The following is an 18,407-nucleotide window of genomic DNA, read 5'->3' as shown; positions in this document are numbered from 1 at the left end:
CTGTAGGAACTGCAAGGTGGTGATTCTGAAATTTGTTTGCTGGAGCATGAAGTAAGGAGCAGGCAGAAGTGACAGTTTTAACATGGGCAACATATCCAAGCATGTCTGTCTGCAGTGCCCCACATAATCCTGTCTGAAAAAAATCCAAAAGTAGCAATGACTAAAGGTACAGACCAGCATCATGATGCAATCTGAAAAGTGGGGGCAGTCATTTTAACACTGAACATGCTTAAGCACAATTTTCCCCTCCTCACACTACTGTTGTTGTCGTCTTCCCTGTTGTCCTTGTCCTTTCCATCAGGAACTGGATGTTTGGGGAACTTTGGTGTCAGTTTTTTCTCTCATCCTCACCTAACTACCTAATGTCTCTTTTCATAGTTTGTTAAAGGTAAATGCTTTATAGCATTTAGAATATGTCACTAGTCTATATGAATGGTAAATGTCTATTGTAGCTTTTCTTTCTCCTTCAGCCAAACTTAGCCCACTTTTTTTGCTGGTGTTTTTATTTATTATTTTTTCTTTGAGCCAAATGTCATGGTCAAGAACAGCACAAACCGTATTTCCATTACAAGTGTGGCTGAGTTGTGTGGAGTGAGGATATGAAGTAGGCAAAGCTGTGAGGCTTTTGAGGGGGGATCAACTATGCAGCTTCTTAGTATTAGACTTCTCATCTGTGTACATGATCATAATTTCTGAAGTTCTACTTTTTCTTCATTTAATTTCATAAGTAAAATAGTCTTTTAGTGCTTTGTTTCACTAAACTTACAGAAACAGGATACAGAATTCAACTCCAAGAAGTGTTTCGTTTGATAGCTTTGACTGCCATAGGAGCCCAATGAAAACATCTGTAAGAAGAACGGAAGCTAGTTTAATGTTATACTACTATTACTATAAAATATAATCGCAAAATATTTCAGGCAGGGCATAATAATAGTAACCATGGAAACTTTGCTTGGAGATTTGAAAGGATGGGGTATCTGTTATGCTCGCCTGCAGGCAGGAGAGGATCTGGGCTGCGGTTCAGGCTGAGGAAGAGAACTGGTAATGGGGAAGGGGGCTTAGTCTTGGTGCAGCGCTGGCCTGCATCTTACCATCAAATCTGGTTGGTCCGTGTGCGTCACAGTGTTCTCATGTGGTGGGAAACTCGTATTTTTATAGAAAAACCGACCTTTCTCAACCAAAAAAATACGGGTTTATTTCTTCTGCGGTATTTTAGTTTATATTTTTGTGGTGGTGGGGTGGAGGGGGCAGGTTGGTTTTTTTTTGTTGAAAACCAAGATAAGCAATGGACACAAGTGACTGATTAGGGGACAAGAGGAAGGAGGTGCAAGAAGCTGGCAGGCTGGCACAGCTGTCTTGTATAACGCTCTTTTACATCTTACTTGAAATGGGTTCCCACAAAGCCAAAATCTAGATTGATCAAGAAGCTACGTACCTAAGTGCTCAAAAACAACACAGTAAAATGTGCTAAGAATTTTTGGTGCCCAGCCTGAAGCTCTTTGTGGCTGGCTTTGAAAATGTGGCTTCTGGTTCTTTTGAGGCACCTCAGCTTTGAGTCTTCAGCTCACAAAGTTTGTGCGCGTGGAAGCAGTGTATTTCTAGGGCATTCGTTATGTGGAGTCTAGTCTCCTGGTTTGTTTTTGGTTTTAACTCTGGCTTAGGAACAATAGATTTTTAACTTTACAGTATCTCCTGTAGTGATGCGTGCTGCTACCTGTGTGGAATGTGGCTTTCCATACACACGGAGTGACTCATTTTTCACAAATGTTGAGGCAGAGGGCTACATCAGAAAATCTGAAGCATTAAAACCAGTGAATGAACTTCCTTCTAGAATCTACAAATGATGTGCTGGCATGCCTTGTCTGGTCCAGAAGGTGCATAAAAGTCACAGCTCTTTACACAAGATTTGATGGAGACTGCTCAAAATCTGTTTACAAAAGGTCTGGTTCCAGTACTGTTTAAGGAAGCTTCAGTGGTCTATGGGGAGGGAAAAAAAAAAAAGGTATCTTCCTTATTTGTCTCCCTCTCCATACACATGATGATTTCAAATACAAGGATTAAGTCTTTGAAAAGACAAGAAAGCTTGTATAATACACGTTGAATTTCAGGTGTGCTTTGATCATCACTAAGCTCACAGATGGGACAAATTCCGTATTCTGTTACTGTTCTAATAAGAGAGTGTGGAAAATTATGACCCTTTATTTTTATACTGTGTATGTCAGTAAGAACTGATACAGATACTCCAGCTCTGGTCATACGACCTTATATGGGATAAGGAAACGAGCTATTTCAACCATGTGAGATTTTTAGGTGATAGTGTCATCTGTTAGCATAATTGTCCTGCCTATTTGGCAGTATTTGTACATGAAGCAAGTCTGAGATTAGCTAAGTGTCTTATTTTAGCATTTCTTGCAATAACTTGTTAGTAAGGTGGCCTTTTATTTAAGACAGCTGGAACTGATTTTAGAGTTCAAACATTCTTTGATGCCTTGTAGAGCTGTAAATAGAAGTGGAAGTAAGATAATGGTCAGAGTATCTATCCTTGGAGAAAATGCCATCCATTGCCAGAGTAGAGAGACAAAGTTTGGCTTGGCTGGTTTAGGGCACCAGCTGAACAAAAAAAGCTGAGTGCTGGTAGGGTCTGTTTTAGATGCCAACATCCCAGAAGTACAAGAATAGCCTTTTTAAGGCTTACAGTTACTCTGTGGAACTTTGCTCCTAGGCAGGAAATGTATTTGTTATTAACAAAACTATTCACAATCTTTAGCTTCACTCTTCTGAGACTTTATAGTCTTTTCATTTTGATTGTCTGTCATCGAGGCTTTGAATGAAGTTTGTTCAGGGATTGATGCTTTGAAGCCGAAACTATACAATAATAGAGTTTATGGGCTTGTCAGCTTGAAATGACTCAGTAACATTAGAATTTTGTTTTTAAGCAGTTCAGTTCATCTGTGTAGCCCGTCTGACATGTTTCCTCTGTCTTTTCGCAGTTCGTTGCTGCGCTATGGTGGAAACCTCTCCCTTCAGAGTGCCATGAGTGTCCGGTTCAACAGCAATGGAACCCAGCTGCTGGCACTGCGTCGGCGCCTTCCCCCTGTCCTCTACGACATCCACTGCCGACTGCCTGTCTTCCAGTTTGACAACCAAGGGTACTTTAACTCATGTACCATGAAGAGTTGCTGTTTTGCGGGCGATCGTGATCAGGTAATAAGCGGGTAATGCTGTCCTGAGTCTACAGAGCTCCCATCAGTATTTGAAAACACCTTTGTAGGGTTGTGGTTTTGTTTTTTTGTTTGTTTGTTTTTCCCTGATTTAGTTGATAAAACAGGACACAGAACATGTATAGGTTTACTTCAGAACTCTTCTGCAACGTAGGCTCTGGATGAAGCAAAATGTATACCAAAGCACAGGATAAATTTTACCTCTTGACTGATGTGATCTAGTACTTATTTAGGTGATATTCACAAGAAAAAAATACTTGCAGAGGCTTTTTAGGTCCATTTTAATATGATTTTAGAACCACGACTAAACAATATTATATCCCCATGTGATAAGGAAACGTCTTCCTTTCATTTCAATACTGTTTTTGAGAATAGTAGAAACAATCCCAACATTTACATTTTGTTGTGGATTTATAACGTCCTTAATTCTTATTTCAAATTGTTTCTCCTTTACTTACTTTACTGCTGGATCAGATTATAGGTCTTTATTGTTCAGTGTTCTGTAAGTGGTGATGGCAGGGGGTTAGGGAGGAGTAGTTTGTTCCTCTACTGAGGCAGGACTCTGTCCCTACTCGTAATCACAAAAAATAGGTCACACACAAAGTGGCTGTATATTTCTAGAGCTGATCATTGTCTTTGGACAGCTGTATTTAATAACCACTAATGATGTTTAGGGACAAAAGATACATTGTCAAAACACAATACTGCAGAACTAAGATCTGAAAATTTCCTTGCTGTCATCAATAAAAGTCCCGCAGTCAGAATTCGGTCACTAATTCTATTGCTGCTGCAGGAGGCAGAGTTGAGCTTCTTTCAGATAACAAGTAGGAAATACATTTGCATCACTGAACTTGAGCAGTGTGATGAATGGGCATGGGAAATCAGTGTGTTGCACGTTGCTTCTGAGTTTTACATAGTTTTTGGCAGAAGGAGAATGAAAATGCAATACTGAAACCATCTTAAAAATTAGAAGTATTTAGTGTAAAGAATGGCAAACACATATATAACAACAACAGAAAAAAAAAAACAGATGATTTAGGGTCCATTTGCTTAGTCAGCCTAAAGATGACACTGTTTTCTTCCTTTGGAAGTCAGAGTAGAACTGTGTACACTTTGACAAGTAGTTTAGCTTCTCGTCTGTTACTGAAGATCTAGAAAAAAGCCTTAGTGTCTCTTCTGCTTTTTAAGCTGTTTTCTGCTGGGTATAGTGTTACTTGAATGGATAGAATGTTTGTTTTATATCAGGTTGGTGCTGTGTTTCAGAAGCCTGTCTTTTTAAAAACCTTGGTATTCTTTTGGCTTGATGGACCTTCCGTTTGAATAAATACTAGCAAATAATACTATTAACAAGTTGGAAATCAGACCAAAAGGAGCTCTATTCCCTTATTAGTGCTCTAAGAAGTTAATAGGAGGGGTAAGGTTTAGTAGGGAATATTAGAAATGTGGAATCTGACATCTCGGTACAGGTTTGTACCCACCCTCCAACTGGAGTAAAAGAAAGATAATGAAGTTGCAGGAAATGCCAACGTGTGGTCCAACTGCATGTCTGAAACTGTCCAATAATGCTCAACCTCGGATGACTAAAGGTTGTCAGCGCTATTGATGGTCCTTAGAAACCATCTTTTACCGAGAACCCAATTCTGTTTTGAGGTGTGTCTAGCAAAGGTTAGAGCTCAAACCTACTGAAGATAGACAAGCTGAATAATAATAATAATAATTTTTTTTAGGTTAGTCCTTCTATACAACTAGTATGCAGCTGCTTTTTGGTCGTTTTTTTGAGTATGAAATAATGCATACAAGATAATAACAACAAAAAATCTGTTTCCAATTTAAACTGGTTCTAGTGCAGCTGCCCCCCCTCCCCCCTTTTAATATTGCTGTATTTTGCCTTAATAAAGAATGTCTTTCATTTGAGATCTAGGTGAAGTCCCTACTGAGCTTCATAGAATTCCTTGCTTGTACTTCCTTGTAGGATCAAATCTTTGTGAGCTAAGGTTTTTTGTGCAGGGGTCATTTGAAGGGATCTAGGGATAAGAAAGTTGTACTCAAATTATGAGTGTCGTTTGTTGTAGGAAGGATTCTTCAGAATTTTTCTCTTGCTGCACCTCAGATTTTCTGTCTTCAACTTTTCTTTTCATCTTTATTAAACTGATAATTCAGTCTTTTTCTTCTCCTTTTAAGCTGTCTTGAATAGTTAGGTTTAAATACTTCATACAGAGTCTCTTGTAATTTAAAAATGTGACTCTCCTGTGTTCAAAAAGCATTATGTGCTGTCTGCACAGTTAGTTCATCTGATAAAGTTGCATTTCAATTCCCTATTTTAACCCTAACAAGAAAAGGCATATCGTTAACTCATGAGTGCTTAGGTTGCTGTTGGATTGACAAAATAAGTGAATGGCTGAAAGGGGGAAGCCTTTCTTTTCAGCAAGATGCAAGACCTTTAACTGATTCAACTTCCTAACCTGGCAGAAGTATTTGCTTTTTCTTGATTAATGACTTATATTGACACTCAGAAGGCTCTGCCAAGCGTTTGAATGTGATATAAGAGACTGGAGGGTGGGTGAGAGGTGGCCTTTTAGTGCTGTGAGGCTCAGCTCCTCGCAGAACTGCAACCTTTGCTAATCTTTCCATGAAGTTTGTACATGGAGAATGGTTTACTCATGGGAAGTTTCCCTGTGAATCATGACCATCAGGGTTTAAACCCACCCCCTGCAGCTGTTAGTATCTTAGTACTTGCCTTTGGAATTTTGCTGCCACATGAATATCTACAGAGAGGTAAATAAACCCATGTTCCATATGGAGATTTTGGATTCTAGTATGGCAAAAAGGAACAGATTCTTAGCTGCAAGCACACAATCTATGAGTTTTCTTAGACATCACAGTTAAGTATTGGATTTCTTAAAGTATAAGTTCCCATAATAATCAGATGTGTTATTCTTACTTCGACAAGTTGTGTGTGCGTGTGATCACATTAAACATATAATTAAATACATACAATTTCTTTGCACAAATAAAACACAGACTACTAGCTGGGGAACAATTTGATTGGTTTGTCTCTTTGGTGACAGCTGGACTCTGTGTGCCAAACTTAGCTCAGCATTCCCATTAGTCCCCGCAGATTGTTGGGACTCAACAGGATTCAACCCTCCTGGCTTGTCATGCAGGAGGGGAGCCTGCAACCAGGGGGGGTGCGGTGATCTGCATACCGTCTGCATACCACCTCCTTGGACTGAAGCACCCGTGATACAAGTAGATTGAAACCTCTTCCCAATGAATGAAATACCATTAATGCTTTAAGGAACAAAAGCTGTAAAGATTCACCTGTTAATCCCAGTGACTTTTTTTTTTCTTTTTAATTTAAAATAACACAGTCCAAAGCGCTTTAAATGGTTTTGAGTTCTTGTAGGTATTTTGTGGAGAGAACATTGCAGCTCAAGCAGGGTGACAGAGGTCTTGGAGGATGAACAGCTTTGCTTCTTTTTGTGTCCTTGCAAACTGCTTTCCTCCAGAAGTGTTACTGCCCTTGTCCTTGTGAGCTCGATTTGAAAATCAGCAAACAGTATATGCAAACATTTTTCCTAGAAATGCTCCAGTCTTGTTTATTTCAACTACCAAAGCCTGAGAGGCAATGTGTAGCTGGCGCTTTGTTTGCACCCATTTTTAATTGCCTTCATTTGCTTCTCTCAGAACTGTCGTCCATGTCATGAGTGTAATGACCTCATTCACATGCCACCAATCTTTCCTTTCTTTGTAGGAGAGCTCTGATGTTCACAGTTAAATGAGTTCAAAATTGTATGCTGTGGGCATTATCTAGGAGCTCACTCGAGCCATACAGCTGTGGGAGGAAGGAAGAATAAGGCTAGATGGATCAAGTATGACCCCCAGCTTCCCACTATGTTTGCTACAGAGACTTACATGGGAGCAAAATCTGTCCATCCTTCTGGTACAGGCATCCAGGCCCAGATTCTTAAAGCCAGTTTATTTCTGCACCTACCTCCCATGGATTTTACCCTAGTGTTCATTTACATACAAACAAAGTGTGTGAGAATCTCAAGTTGCAGCAGGAGGACTGAGGGGAGTTTCCTTTCTTCTGGTCAGCCTTAGGATTTGAGAAACGTTTAGATGCTAAGGATTTTTAGTTGACGTACGAGTATGGCAAATACCTTCTTGGATCTGAGGATATAGGAGGTATTAAAGTGCTTCAGGTACCCAAATGTGTTTTTAAGTGTAAGTTAAGGTGATGGACAGGAGAAAGAGAAGTGGAGGGGGGGAAAAAAAAGCACACCAAACTCAAAAACACTTCCAAACTAAAAGTAGAACAACAACTATTCTTGCTCAAGTACTGTTGCCTGTGCCACAGTGATGAGTGGTATCATTTCATTGATTTATTTATTTTTTTCCCCACGGTGTAGATAATGTGGGGTTCTACAGCACTTGTAGCTGTGAAAACTGCTGCTTGTTGCCTGCTTTAAAAAAGATGGGGGTGGGGAGAAATAACTTGTACCCTGTGAATCAAACAAAAAGTGTCTTGACTCTGGCATGCCCTCAGACATTACATCACCACTCAGCCTTTTCTGTTGACATTACACTGGTATAGGAGAGTTTCAGGAATGCACCACTCACGGTACTTCAGACTGCTCCAACTCCCTATAAAGTTACAGCCTTCATTATGTTGAAGTCTGTGTACTAAATAGCCCTGGGTAGGGACAACCCAGTTTTTAACAGCACAGAATTACTGCGTGAACGTAACCCTTCTCCAGGAACAGGGTGAGTTGTGCAGGTGCCAGAGGTCTTATGTGGTTGTGCATTGCCCTTCTAAAGAAATACAACTTTTCTTCGGTGTTCTTCTTTCTCATCTAATATTAGGACCTTTTATCTCAGGAAATAGTACTTATCAACGTCTAGCTTTAAAAAAGAAAAAGCAAAAAGAGAAGTCTCTTTCTAAAGAGTACGTTTTGTTTCCTATGCATAGAAGACTTCTTAATGACTAGTAGCTTACTGCAGTTGTTACTACTTAATACATGAAAAGCAGTCTGTCTGCAAATTTTTTGTTGTGCTTGCATAAAGGAAAACGAGTGTCTTACTCTGTCTTAAGTTGGCATCCTTCAAGAATTATTGATGAGGTGGTATTTTGTTTTTACTTTATCTAAATGGCAGATTAAGTCCCAGATACATGCGTACATCACGTACATATAAAATAATACATGAGCAATGCATCTGGCTATGGACTGCTTTGTGTTTATTTATTCCCCATTGCTTTTGGTAATTGACATATGGGAGGCTTGTACTAAAAATGGCTCTTCAGAGTCTGGGTCTTGGCAGAAGGGGCTGGGAGTTTCCTCTAACCCTTATGGTTCTGATCACCCCTTCCCCTGTTCCCTGGGGCATCCTGCCAGCCCTGTTTCCTCTCTCGCTTCTCTACTGAATTCCTGTAAGCCCTTGGTGGAGGTTTTTAGACCTCTGGACAGTAATGGATAAACCCAAAGGGACCCATACTGAAGCTGAATTTTGGAGCCCTGACTCAGAAGACTTTGAAGCATGCAGGTTTCGTGTTCCTTGTAGGCGCATCGCGGGAGACCTGCAGTTTAGTAGCATCACTTGCAGGACAGGGGAGAGGGAAGGGAGAGTGAGCAGTACACTGCTAAACAAGCCAAGGGGGCTGTACTGACAGCTGTACTATGAATTCTAGATAATCCTGACTAATACAGTATTTGATTTTAGTGTATCTTTGACAAAGTAACAGCTGAAGAAATCAAAACAGAGCAGTTGGGCTATATGCAGTTTCAGCCATGTGCGGAAGAGTCCCCTTAGTATGTTCAGATAACGTTGTTGCTTTCTTTGGAACATAATAGGAACATTATGGAACATATTTTCCCTGCCATAGAAATCCACAGTAAGAGTTTCTAAGTTGCTTTTGTTCATGAATAAAATTACTGTTATGGCCCCTGTGCATAGCAAAAAGGCAGCTGTAAAACGTTGATGGATTGTTCCCGATGATGCTTCTGTAAGCATTTAGAACTGCCCCACACAGAGTTGGCTGCTTGTAAGATTAAGGATTTAGGGAGTGGGAATACAAAGTTCTGGCTTTGAACTTTATGTACTAGCAGCGAGTTGTGTTTCTCCAGTCTGCTGTGTCATGGCTTTTCTTTTTCCAGTTCATGAGATAGGCATGCTTCGTGCTGAGGAACAAAGTTACTGCTGGAAAAAGCCTTCAGAGGGACCTGCCTGGTTCTTGGGCCAAGATGGAAATCTCTTAAGCTCTTGTTTGTGCCAGTTTGAACCCTCTTGAAAAAGTCTCAAATGCTGCAGGTTGCAAGCTGCTCTCCTTGCTTGTATGAAAAAGGTGGCTGTTTTCAAAGCAAAGGTTTCGTAATGCCACAGTGCTATGCGAACTAGTTGTAGGTTAGTCTTTCATTATGTCAGACTCCACAACAGATATGATTCAGGCCATTGGATTTATTACAGAGGAGAAAATAAAAGTACATATAGGTATCCTTTTTAGTAGATAAATGATTTTCTGAACCATAAACTTTCCAAAACACATTTCAGTAATAATTTTCCTAGTTATTTCTTTTCCTACTTTAGGTCTAGTTATTGAAAGACATCTACAAGAGCAATAGCCTGCACAGGTGACTCTTCTTTGTTACCCCACCCTACCCACTGGTTACCTAGCTTGGAGGGAGGAATTTCTTAGCTGACAACAGTGACAGCTTCTAAAATAAGAAGAGGCAGCCACTCTGGCTGGGGTTGCACTCAGAGGGGACAAACAAGGCAGTATGGCATCGAGAGGGGAGGAGGTTCTATATGTTACTTGGGCCCTTTTGGCACTCACCTGAACCCTGTACAACCTGGCTGAAATAGCCGAAGCAGAGGAAATGAATTGGATGACTGATTGTTACTTATTATGGGATTTTGGTGTTCTAGGTACTGAACCAGCCTCTACTGTGCCGTGAGCTCTGATGTTGGCCCAAGGGGTGTAAGTAGAAGCATACCTGGCAAAGAGGCCAGCAGATGATCATTAGAGCAGATTTTCAAGTTGTACTTGGTAGGAATTCTATCGTGAAAGCCTAGATTCATCAGCGTACAGAAACAGACTGGCAGAAAGATCAGGACTTGCAAAGAGATGCAATATTTAGCCCAACTGATGGTTTGCTTCTTGACTGCTAAAGGAAAGAGGTATATATCTGCTTTGTGGGAGGTCTTTTTTTTCCTTATTCCTCTGGAGTTGCCCTTCTAAAACTATGTTATCTTGCTGCTTTGTGTGTGTGCTTCTTGTTGCTTCTTGAATAGGAAGGCGTGAATAGAATTTTAGACCTTCCATAGAATTTTAGACCTTCAAGATGATCAAGTCCAACCATCAACCGTATGCGTCCTTAACTCACTTTCCTCCTGATTAGTGGGTATTCTAACAATAGAAAGATGACTTGAAAATAAATGTGGGCTTTCTACTTGCAGAAAAGTGCAGACTTGATGCTAAATTCTGTTCAAATTGTAAATTAAATATCAGTCATTTAAAACAAAAATTCTGGGGTTTTTGAGATGCCAATACTACACTACACACCTTTCTTATAAATGAGACTCCTGTGGCTAAGATGTAGCTGTAAGAAAAGGAATTGGTTGTCTTTTGTCAAATATGGTTCTCACTATACATTACATATTTAGCATGAAAAATATTTATGGTTGAGATATTTTATATATACACACGTGTATATATGTATGAGGTGACCTTTTGAACGTTTTGGTTTTGTGTGTTTGTAGTTTGCTTTCTCATCCCCTTTGAAATAGTTTCATGAGAGGTAGATCATGGTGATTTCAGTGGCATTTTGTTTGGTTCAAGGATGACTTCCCATCTGGGCTTCCTGTTGTTCATTGGGGGGTGTGATTTTGGTACTGCCTTTCTCTCAAAGATGACACCCTGTAAGTAGCCACTGTTTGTTTAAAAAAAAAAAAAGGTAAATCTGGACAGTTCATAATTATTGAGCCCTCAGGTCTTCTGTCAAATTTGAAGTTGTCTGCTAAGCTTAAAAGTTCTTAAAGTCGGGTTGGTGCCACAAAGATCGAAATAGCATACACCTGGTTTCCTTAGGAGACCTTTCTCCCTTGGAAAAAATACTCCGTTTTTATATTCTTCATGTAAGTGGTTTCCTTCCCCAAAGTGCTGATTGCTATGAATTTTAACCTCTTGGACAAGTGGTTAGTGTTTTTACAATTCCACATCAAACTGTGGTTTGTTCAGTGCATACCTCACCACAGAGATGTCCAAGGTATCTTATGCTCAAGAGCAGTTAGGACTTGAGCCTAGCAGACTACCACCAATCCAGAACTTTTATGCATTGTCACTAGGAGAAAAACGAAAGCCTACACCCCAACCATGAATTATATTATAGGCAACATATGGAGGACCATACTTCCCACTGCTTAAAGGGGCTATGCAAAGCACCAACAGAACTCCACCACATTTGGGTGCCTCTGTACTTCCTTCCCCAGTGTGTAGATTTTGAACTACTTCAAGAGGCTAAAGAACAGCTGCCTGAAAGCCCGACGAAAATTCTGTCTAATCTGATCTTTCGTGCCCAAAGTTTTATTGGCCCCCTTGAAGAAAGGACAGGCATTCTCAAGTGAGTGGGAATTGAGATTTAAGAAGCTGAGTCTCTTTCAGAGCTGATTTGGTAAGGCTGTAAGCAGCAGCATGGAATTTGAGTCTGTCCAACGCCTTGCTGTATGTAGGGTGAATGACTCTGAGTTGGGCATCAGTGGGCATGTTCATGGCTTCTTCATTTTGGTTACCAATCTCCATGCTTTTCAAATGGTTACCATCTCCATACTGTTAATCATGGTCACCTTCCCCTATATGTAATTATATGGCAATAGTGTGTTTTCTCTTGTGCTTTTAAAACAAATTTTCCTATGTTCTTCTTACATTAGTAGGGCCATTCAAAAGATCTGGTCATACTTCGGGGAAAAAATTATCTGTCTCTGCTGGTCCCTTGTCTAGGGCCAAAAGCTTGGAAATATCTCTGTTCTAGGTCATTAAATAACGGGATTTTATGGAAACATGAAATGTGGATATTAACAAAACAATAATATAAGATTTGATTTAGATATAGTTTTATTGAAGTAGTCCATATTTGGTAGTACCTGAGGAAATACAGCCTGTGGGATTTTGAAAACTTTGAAACCAGCAGTGGTAAGTATAAAAATAAATTCTCCCGAGTGATATTACAAAATGCAATGCTAATGCTACTGTTACAAGACTATAGCAACAGATTAGATCTCCATTTATTTATATCAAGTGTTCTAATCTCCTTGGGGAAAGAGAAAACGAGGAGAGTTGCAGGGAGTGAGTGAAGATTGCTAGTCCAAAGTAGCGCTGCCAGATTCCTGATGATAGTTCATGTTAATCATTTCATGCGTACTTGAAGCTCAGACTTTCTCCAGCAGCAGACTCTAACCACGCCTGAGAGTTTTCTTCCTTCTAAGGCAAACTACTGAATCAGCAGCTGGTAGTCATCTTGGAAGCCTTTTCCTGTCATTGTTACTAACAGCTAGACGTAGAAGCTGATTCTTCCCTTCTTAAAAAAATAAATATTATTTATTAGCAACTGCTTTTCTCTATAACCGCATGTTTATGTGAATACGCTGAATGTTGATTTCTGAAGCCCTAGTCAGATACAGCAGCAAAAATGCAGACAATGAAACAGGTGGTTTTAATATTGGTCTCTGCCCCCAGACATCTGAGCATCTGTACTCTCTGCTCAGCGTCTGCTCTGATGCAGAACTCAGCGCTACACCAGTTCTCTGTGTTATGTTCTGCTTACAGCCTCCCTTCAGAGGGGAGGGTAAAAAGGAGGGAGAGTGCACCTTGTCTTAGCATTTACTTGTTTTTGTAAATGCACATGGTTTTGCCTCTTACTAGCTTGGCTCTGTGATTTGATTATCCAGGCTTTTGTTCTTGAAGGAGTTAGCAGGAGGTGCTCTGCTAGGAATTACTCTTTGCGCATCCCCTCAGGACCAAAAACCCTTGGACATAATTAAAGTGGAGTCTAAGCATATGCAGCATGATGTTCTTTCATCTACTGTACTCCAAACTCCTTTTCTTTCCTTTCTCTTCTTCCATTTAAAAAGTCTACTCTATTCCCTCAGAATTTTAGCCCTATTAACAAGGGCTTGGTGCACTTGATAGCAATTATTCCTTTGAATTCTCTAGTAGCACGGACTGACTTCTGCAATTTCTCAGTCATTATCCTGCAGCTTTCAACCAGTGTGGAAAAGTGTTGGCTTATTGTTATGCTAATAACAAGTACATGAAAAAAAAATCACAAATGATCGTGTAAATGTCCCAGTACCATCAGTCCAGCTGTGATCTCCAGAGGCCTTGGGCTCCCATTGCCTTGTGCAGACACTACCAGTTGGAATTGTCAAATGTCGAATTGCCAGATGTCACAGTGCAGTTCTGGCTTTAGCAGCTTGGGTGTCTGCTCTTGAAGCTTCAGCTGGCACATTGTTCTTCAGGTAGCAGAAGTCATGAAGTTGTGCTTCTGGCTGCCTCTTGGTCTCTAGCTGAAAAGCCATGTTGTACTTCCCAGCTCCCTACTATCACCTGATCTCACAGCAAAAAGGCAAAAGGAATGGGAAAAAGGCAAAAGGCCATAGGAATTCAGTTCTGTATTGTGAGAACAGCAGGAAAACATGTACCCCAGAGGTGTCCTTAACGTGGTGGAGAAATGGAAAACCATGGCAGCTGCTGCTGTGGTGGCAGTAGAATGGTGAAGATTCCAAATTGTTGCGCATTTTGCAGAATATGGTATGTTTCTAAGGATTACTAGCAAGAGCTAATTATTGGAATAAATCTTGAATATATATAATTTCAGCCTGTAGTCTAAAACATCAAATTTGTATCTATCAGTTTCTGGCCGTTATTGATGGCTGTCTTGGTTTCAAGATTAGACACACAGTTACTTCTTCACAACATCAGCTCAAATCCTGAGCTTTGTTCTGTGATTAGACATAAATTGCAATGTAGGTGCTGCATTTGTACTTACTGCCTCCAGAATGACTTGGCCATATTTATTTGGTTGTTGCAAATGCTACCTTCTTCTGGCTTAATAACTAACTGAAGGATCTTGTGATGCTTTTAAGTAGATAGTTGAGTCTCTCTGTCCTTGGAGAGAGAAAAAAAACCAACACTCTGCTAAGACAGTTCTTTCCTTTTTATTTCTTTGGTACTGGCAGAATCAGAAAAGAGCTCTGGAAGTCACCTGTCCAAAGCTGTTTCTCAGAGCAGGCATAGTCAAAGGCAGATCAGGTCAATCAGGGAGCCTAGTTAAATTTTGGATTTGCAGGGGTGGAGGCTCCCCTGTCTTTCTGGGGCTGAGTTGCAGCGTTTGTCATGCTCCTGAACACGTTGTTCCGTTGTGCTCAGCTGGAATTTCCCTTGCTGTGACTTGTGACCATTGCTTCCTGAGCATTCACCGCACGCCTCTGAGTAGTGCCTGTCCCTGACTGCTCTGGGTTCCTTTGGGCAGTGGAAGACTATTGGGGTCTGCTCTGGCCCTTCATTTTCTTTTCTTCCGGCTAAGTAAGGCCAGTTCCCTTAGCTTTTCCTTGCAGGTCATGTGCCCTCATAGCTTCAGTGGCCCTCCTCCACTCTGTCCAATTTATTAGGGTTACTCTTGTATCGGGGGATCCAGCCGGACACAGTACTCCAGGTGTGGCCTCACAAGGGCCAGGTAAGGGGAACAATCACTTGTCTTGACCCTCTGGTTGCATTCAGGATAACGCAGTCAAATTGCCGTTAGTCTGCATCGCTGCAAGGATACACCAATTTTCCCTTTCTCCACAGTCAGACTCAATCAGGAGCATTTGAAGGTAGTGTGTTCCTCTTCAGCTGACAATGATACGTCAGATTTCCTAGACAACTGGCCATTGAGTCTCATAGGACATACAGCATTTTCATCCGCAGATCAATTTTGAAGCTGATTAGAAGAGCCTCAGAGATGCTTAGTTCCCTGCACATATGTAATGCGGTTTTTCTGTGTTTTGTGTGTGGTGCAGGATATCTGAAACCTATCGCTTCTGGGCCTGACGTTGATAGGCGTGTTTGATTTCATACGTGAAGTGGTAAATTGCTCTCATGTTAAAGGAGTTGTTGAACTTTTTTTTTTTTTTTAATATATTGTGGTCATAAATACAAGAAATTCAATATACTGAGCTTTTCAGATGTTTTAGAAGTCTTTTTTTTTTTTCTCCACGTCATAGACAAACCAGTTTTTGCTTCAGCTGCACACTTTGGTAATAAATGTCAACAACTGGCAACGTTTCTTCAAGCATTAGCTTTTTTTTTTTTTTTTTCCTATGGAGCATTTTCTGTGTAACAAAACACATGAGAGCTGCTTTCTTTCTGGTTGCTGGGAGGTTGCCTCTGAGAGCCCTGATTTGTGTAGATCTGGCACCGCGGCTCAGCCTGCTGTGGGCTAACGTTTATAAGCAGTGAGATGAAAGGGAAGCACGTATTCCTGGCACCATTAGGTCAGTTTGGCAGAGGTAAGCTGCCTAAGTGCTTGAACACGTTGACTTGTAGAAATTGCTTTCTGGCTTGGAAAGGAAGGGTCTATGAGTGATGCAGAACTAGCGCACACAAGTTTGTAATGGAACTGGTGTTTGATCAATGCTTCTTACCTGTCAGAAAATGTGTAGAGTTGCATTCATAAATGCTTACTCACATCCTACATCCTTAAAAATAAGAGAAAGAAGAATGGTTGGATAGTGGTAGTTGGACGCCAGACAAGGGACTTCAGTGGTTAGTAACTGCAATTTTTGTGGCTGGAAACATCCAAACCCTGCAAGAATGTAATTAGCATTGCAAACAGAATATGTGTAAATTTATAGCAGCTTCTCCGTGTTGGTATATATTTTTTGTTTATTTGCTTCTCAGTCCTGTGTTATTCCAGGACTTATCTCCTCACTGCTTGATGTTACTTTGCCTGATGAGATTATATATCTCTGGAGAGTGAAAGATGAACCAAATTATATTTGAGCCAAACAAAACAGAATTTTCTCCTATCAAAGGATAAAAAAAGAGACAGACTTGCTCTGTTTATTTCTTTTTCTCCCCTCCCTCTCTCCAAATAATTACAATAATAAAATAATTAAAAACCAGCTTATTGATTGCATTGATTAAGCAGAACCCACAAGTCTGCTGAGGATGGTAGATTTAAACTGTCAGCACCAAAATAACTGGAATTGGTATCTGCCAGTGTTCCCATTATGTGTCTTCTCATCTCTTAATTAGGAATGTACAGTTAATTGGATAAGAGATATTTGAAAACAAGGCACAATTTATAGCCTCTCTTAACTGAGGGGCATAAGCTTTTTACCATGTCAGATGTCACTTGTCATTCCAGTGCATGTTTGTAGTTTATGAAGTAGGGCTACTTCAGATTGCATTATTGCCTAAACTTATACACCATAATGCATGCTTGTTGTTCATGTACTGTTGAAAAAGGGCAGCTGTCCATCTCTTCAGAGTAGCTGTAACCAGGAGAAAAATAAACAACATGATTCACATGTGGTTTTTGAACAGTTTGAGACTTGGTGACAGTGTTTAGCTTTGGTTTTGTTCAGTGCTGAAAATCATCATCATCATTGACTGACCTTTGATGGTCTTCAGCAGACTGCTGTGAGCCATACACGTTGTGCTTATGTGTAATGAAAGTGCTAGCTCTCTTCTCTAGGTATGTGTTCGAAGAAGTTTTCCTCAGTAGTTCAGGAGGAGAGTGGCAGACATTAAAAAACAGACAAGAGTTGCAGGCTGCAAGATCCATGTTTGCTCTAGTCCTGTAGGTATTAAAGCCAGCCATAATCTATAGCCTTATTTAACAAAGAAAACATGCACTTTGGGCAGTAGGCATTAGATACACGAAGCATGCTTTTGAACTTTGGTCCATTTATAAGCATGCAGCATTTTTCTGCTGGTACCTCATCCCTGTTTAAGGATAAGTTGATCAGTGAGGTGCAAAGAATGAGGAAAACTATCTCATTTTCTTTTCTTTTTATGTTTGGAGAAACTAGATCAACAATCAAATAACGTAATTCAGGTGATACCTTGTGGTAAACTGCTTTTATTTTTATTCTTAACAGTACATTCTTTCGGGCTCTGATGACTTCAATTTGTATATGTGGAGGATTCCTCCAGATCCAGAAGCAGGTAAGTTCTGTTGTTTTGGAATTTGGGGGTTTAGGGTGGAGAATGCCTGACAAATACTAGTCTGTTTTTTGAAAAATTGCTGTTTTCACTCAGCCACTGAATCCAGAATTGTTCTGATGAAAGCTGGATGGGGAGAGTTTACGGACACACATAATGCAGTCTCTGGGTAGCAACGGACAATGCTATTTGAATCTGTGATCGTAGTGGTTTTCTTTGTATTTCTTTTCTCTTATAATGATCATTTAAATCATCTGGATGAACGGACAAAGAGAAAGAGCTGTGGCTGGAGGCAGGGTCTGCCTTTCCTCCTTTGCTTGGTAGACAAGAGTCTACCAATTCTGCTGCTTCTAAGCCGATCTGAGCTCACTGAAGTACTCAGGATCTGTTACTAAGAAATTTCATCCCCTAACGAAGCTTGCAGCATAAAATGATTCTGGCCTGTTTTATACGGTGCCACCCTCCTTTTCCTCCTACCCCAAAACCCTCCTGCTGAGTTCTGACACAGAGCAGGTATGCTCTTGGACGTTCTGGGTGGAGGAGCACTGTAGCTGGTAGAAACGACGATCGCTTATGCTTACTTTTGACCCTTCCCAAGCTGGGGCAGACACAGTAGGCAAGTAGCAGCAGTAACCCAGATCTGCATAGAACAGGAGTGGGGGTGTTAAAGAAAAGCAGCAGTGTGGAATATAACAATGGTGTTGCAAATGCTATACGGTTGGTGCCTGATTTGGTATTGTCTGGTATTGTGTAGGGTTTGGCAATACGACATCATCCATTACTATCTCTAGACCTTATAACATCAGCATCTCTCTTCTGTGGAAACAATTCAAACTACTCTTTCAGAGTGGTGCTGAATCTTTGTTGAAAGACTTAAGACTCCAGGAAAATCCACTTCCATTTTGGTTTTTAATGGCTCTCACAGTTCAAACTCCACATTGTAGTGGTATTAAGCACAACCAAGAGTTCTTTCATGGTCTCAG

General features: G+C 40.5%; 1 protein-coding gene across 2 annotated transcripts in view; it reads left to right on the top strand.

The window, feature by feature from the left end:
• DCAF5 (DDB1 and CUL4 associated factor 5) overlaps positions 1 to 18,407 on the top strand; it is a 70,329-nt gene that overhangs the window by 34,781 nt on the left and 17,141 nt on the right. For both annotated transcript variants that reach the window (XM_066998566.1, XM_013174136.3), the window contains exons 6-7: positions 2,991 to 3,204; positions 17,361 to 17,427. In XM_066998566.1, the coding sequence (XP_066854667.1) occupies positions 2,991 to 3,204; positions 17,361 to 17,427 (281 nt within the window). The remainder of the gene's footprint in view (positions 1 to 2,990; positions 3,205 to 17,360; positions 17,428 to 18,407) is intronic.

Source organism: Anser cygnoides, chromosome 5, assembly GCF_040182565.1.
Source record: "Anser cygnoides isolate HZ-2024a breed goose chromosome 5, Taihu_goose_T2T_genome, whole genome shotgun sequence".
In the NCBI taxonomy this organism is placed as follows: domain Eukaryota; kingdom Metazoa; phylum Chordata; class Aves; order Anseriformes; family Anatidae; genus Anser; species Anser cygnoides.
The sequence above is the reverse complement of the archived record's forward strand: the minus strand, read 5'-3'. Positions and strand labels throughout refer to the sequence as shown.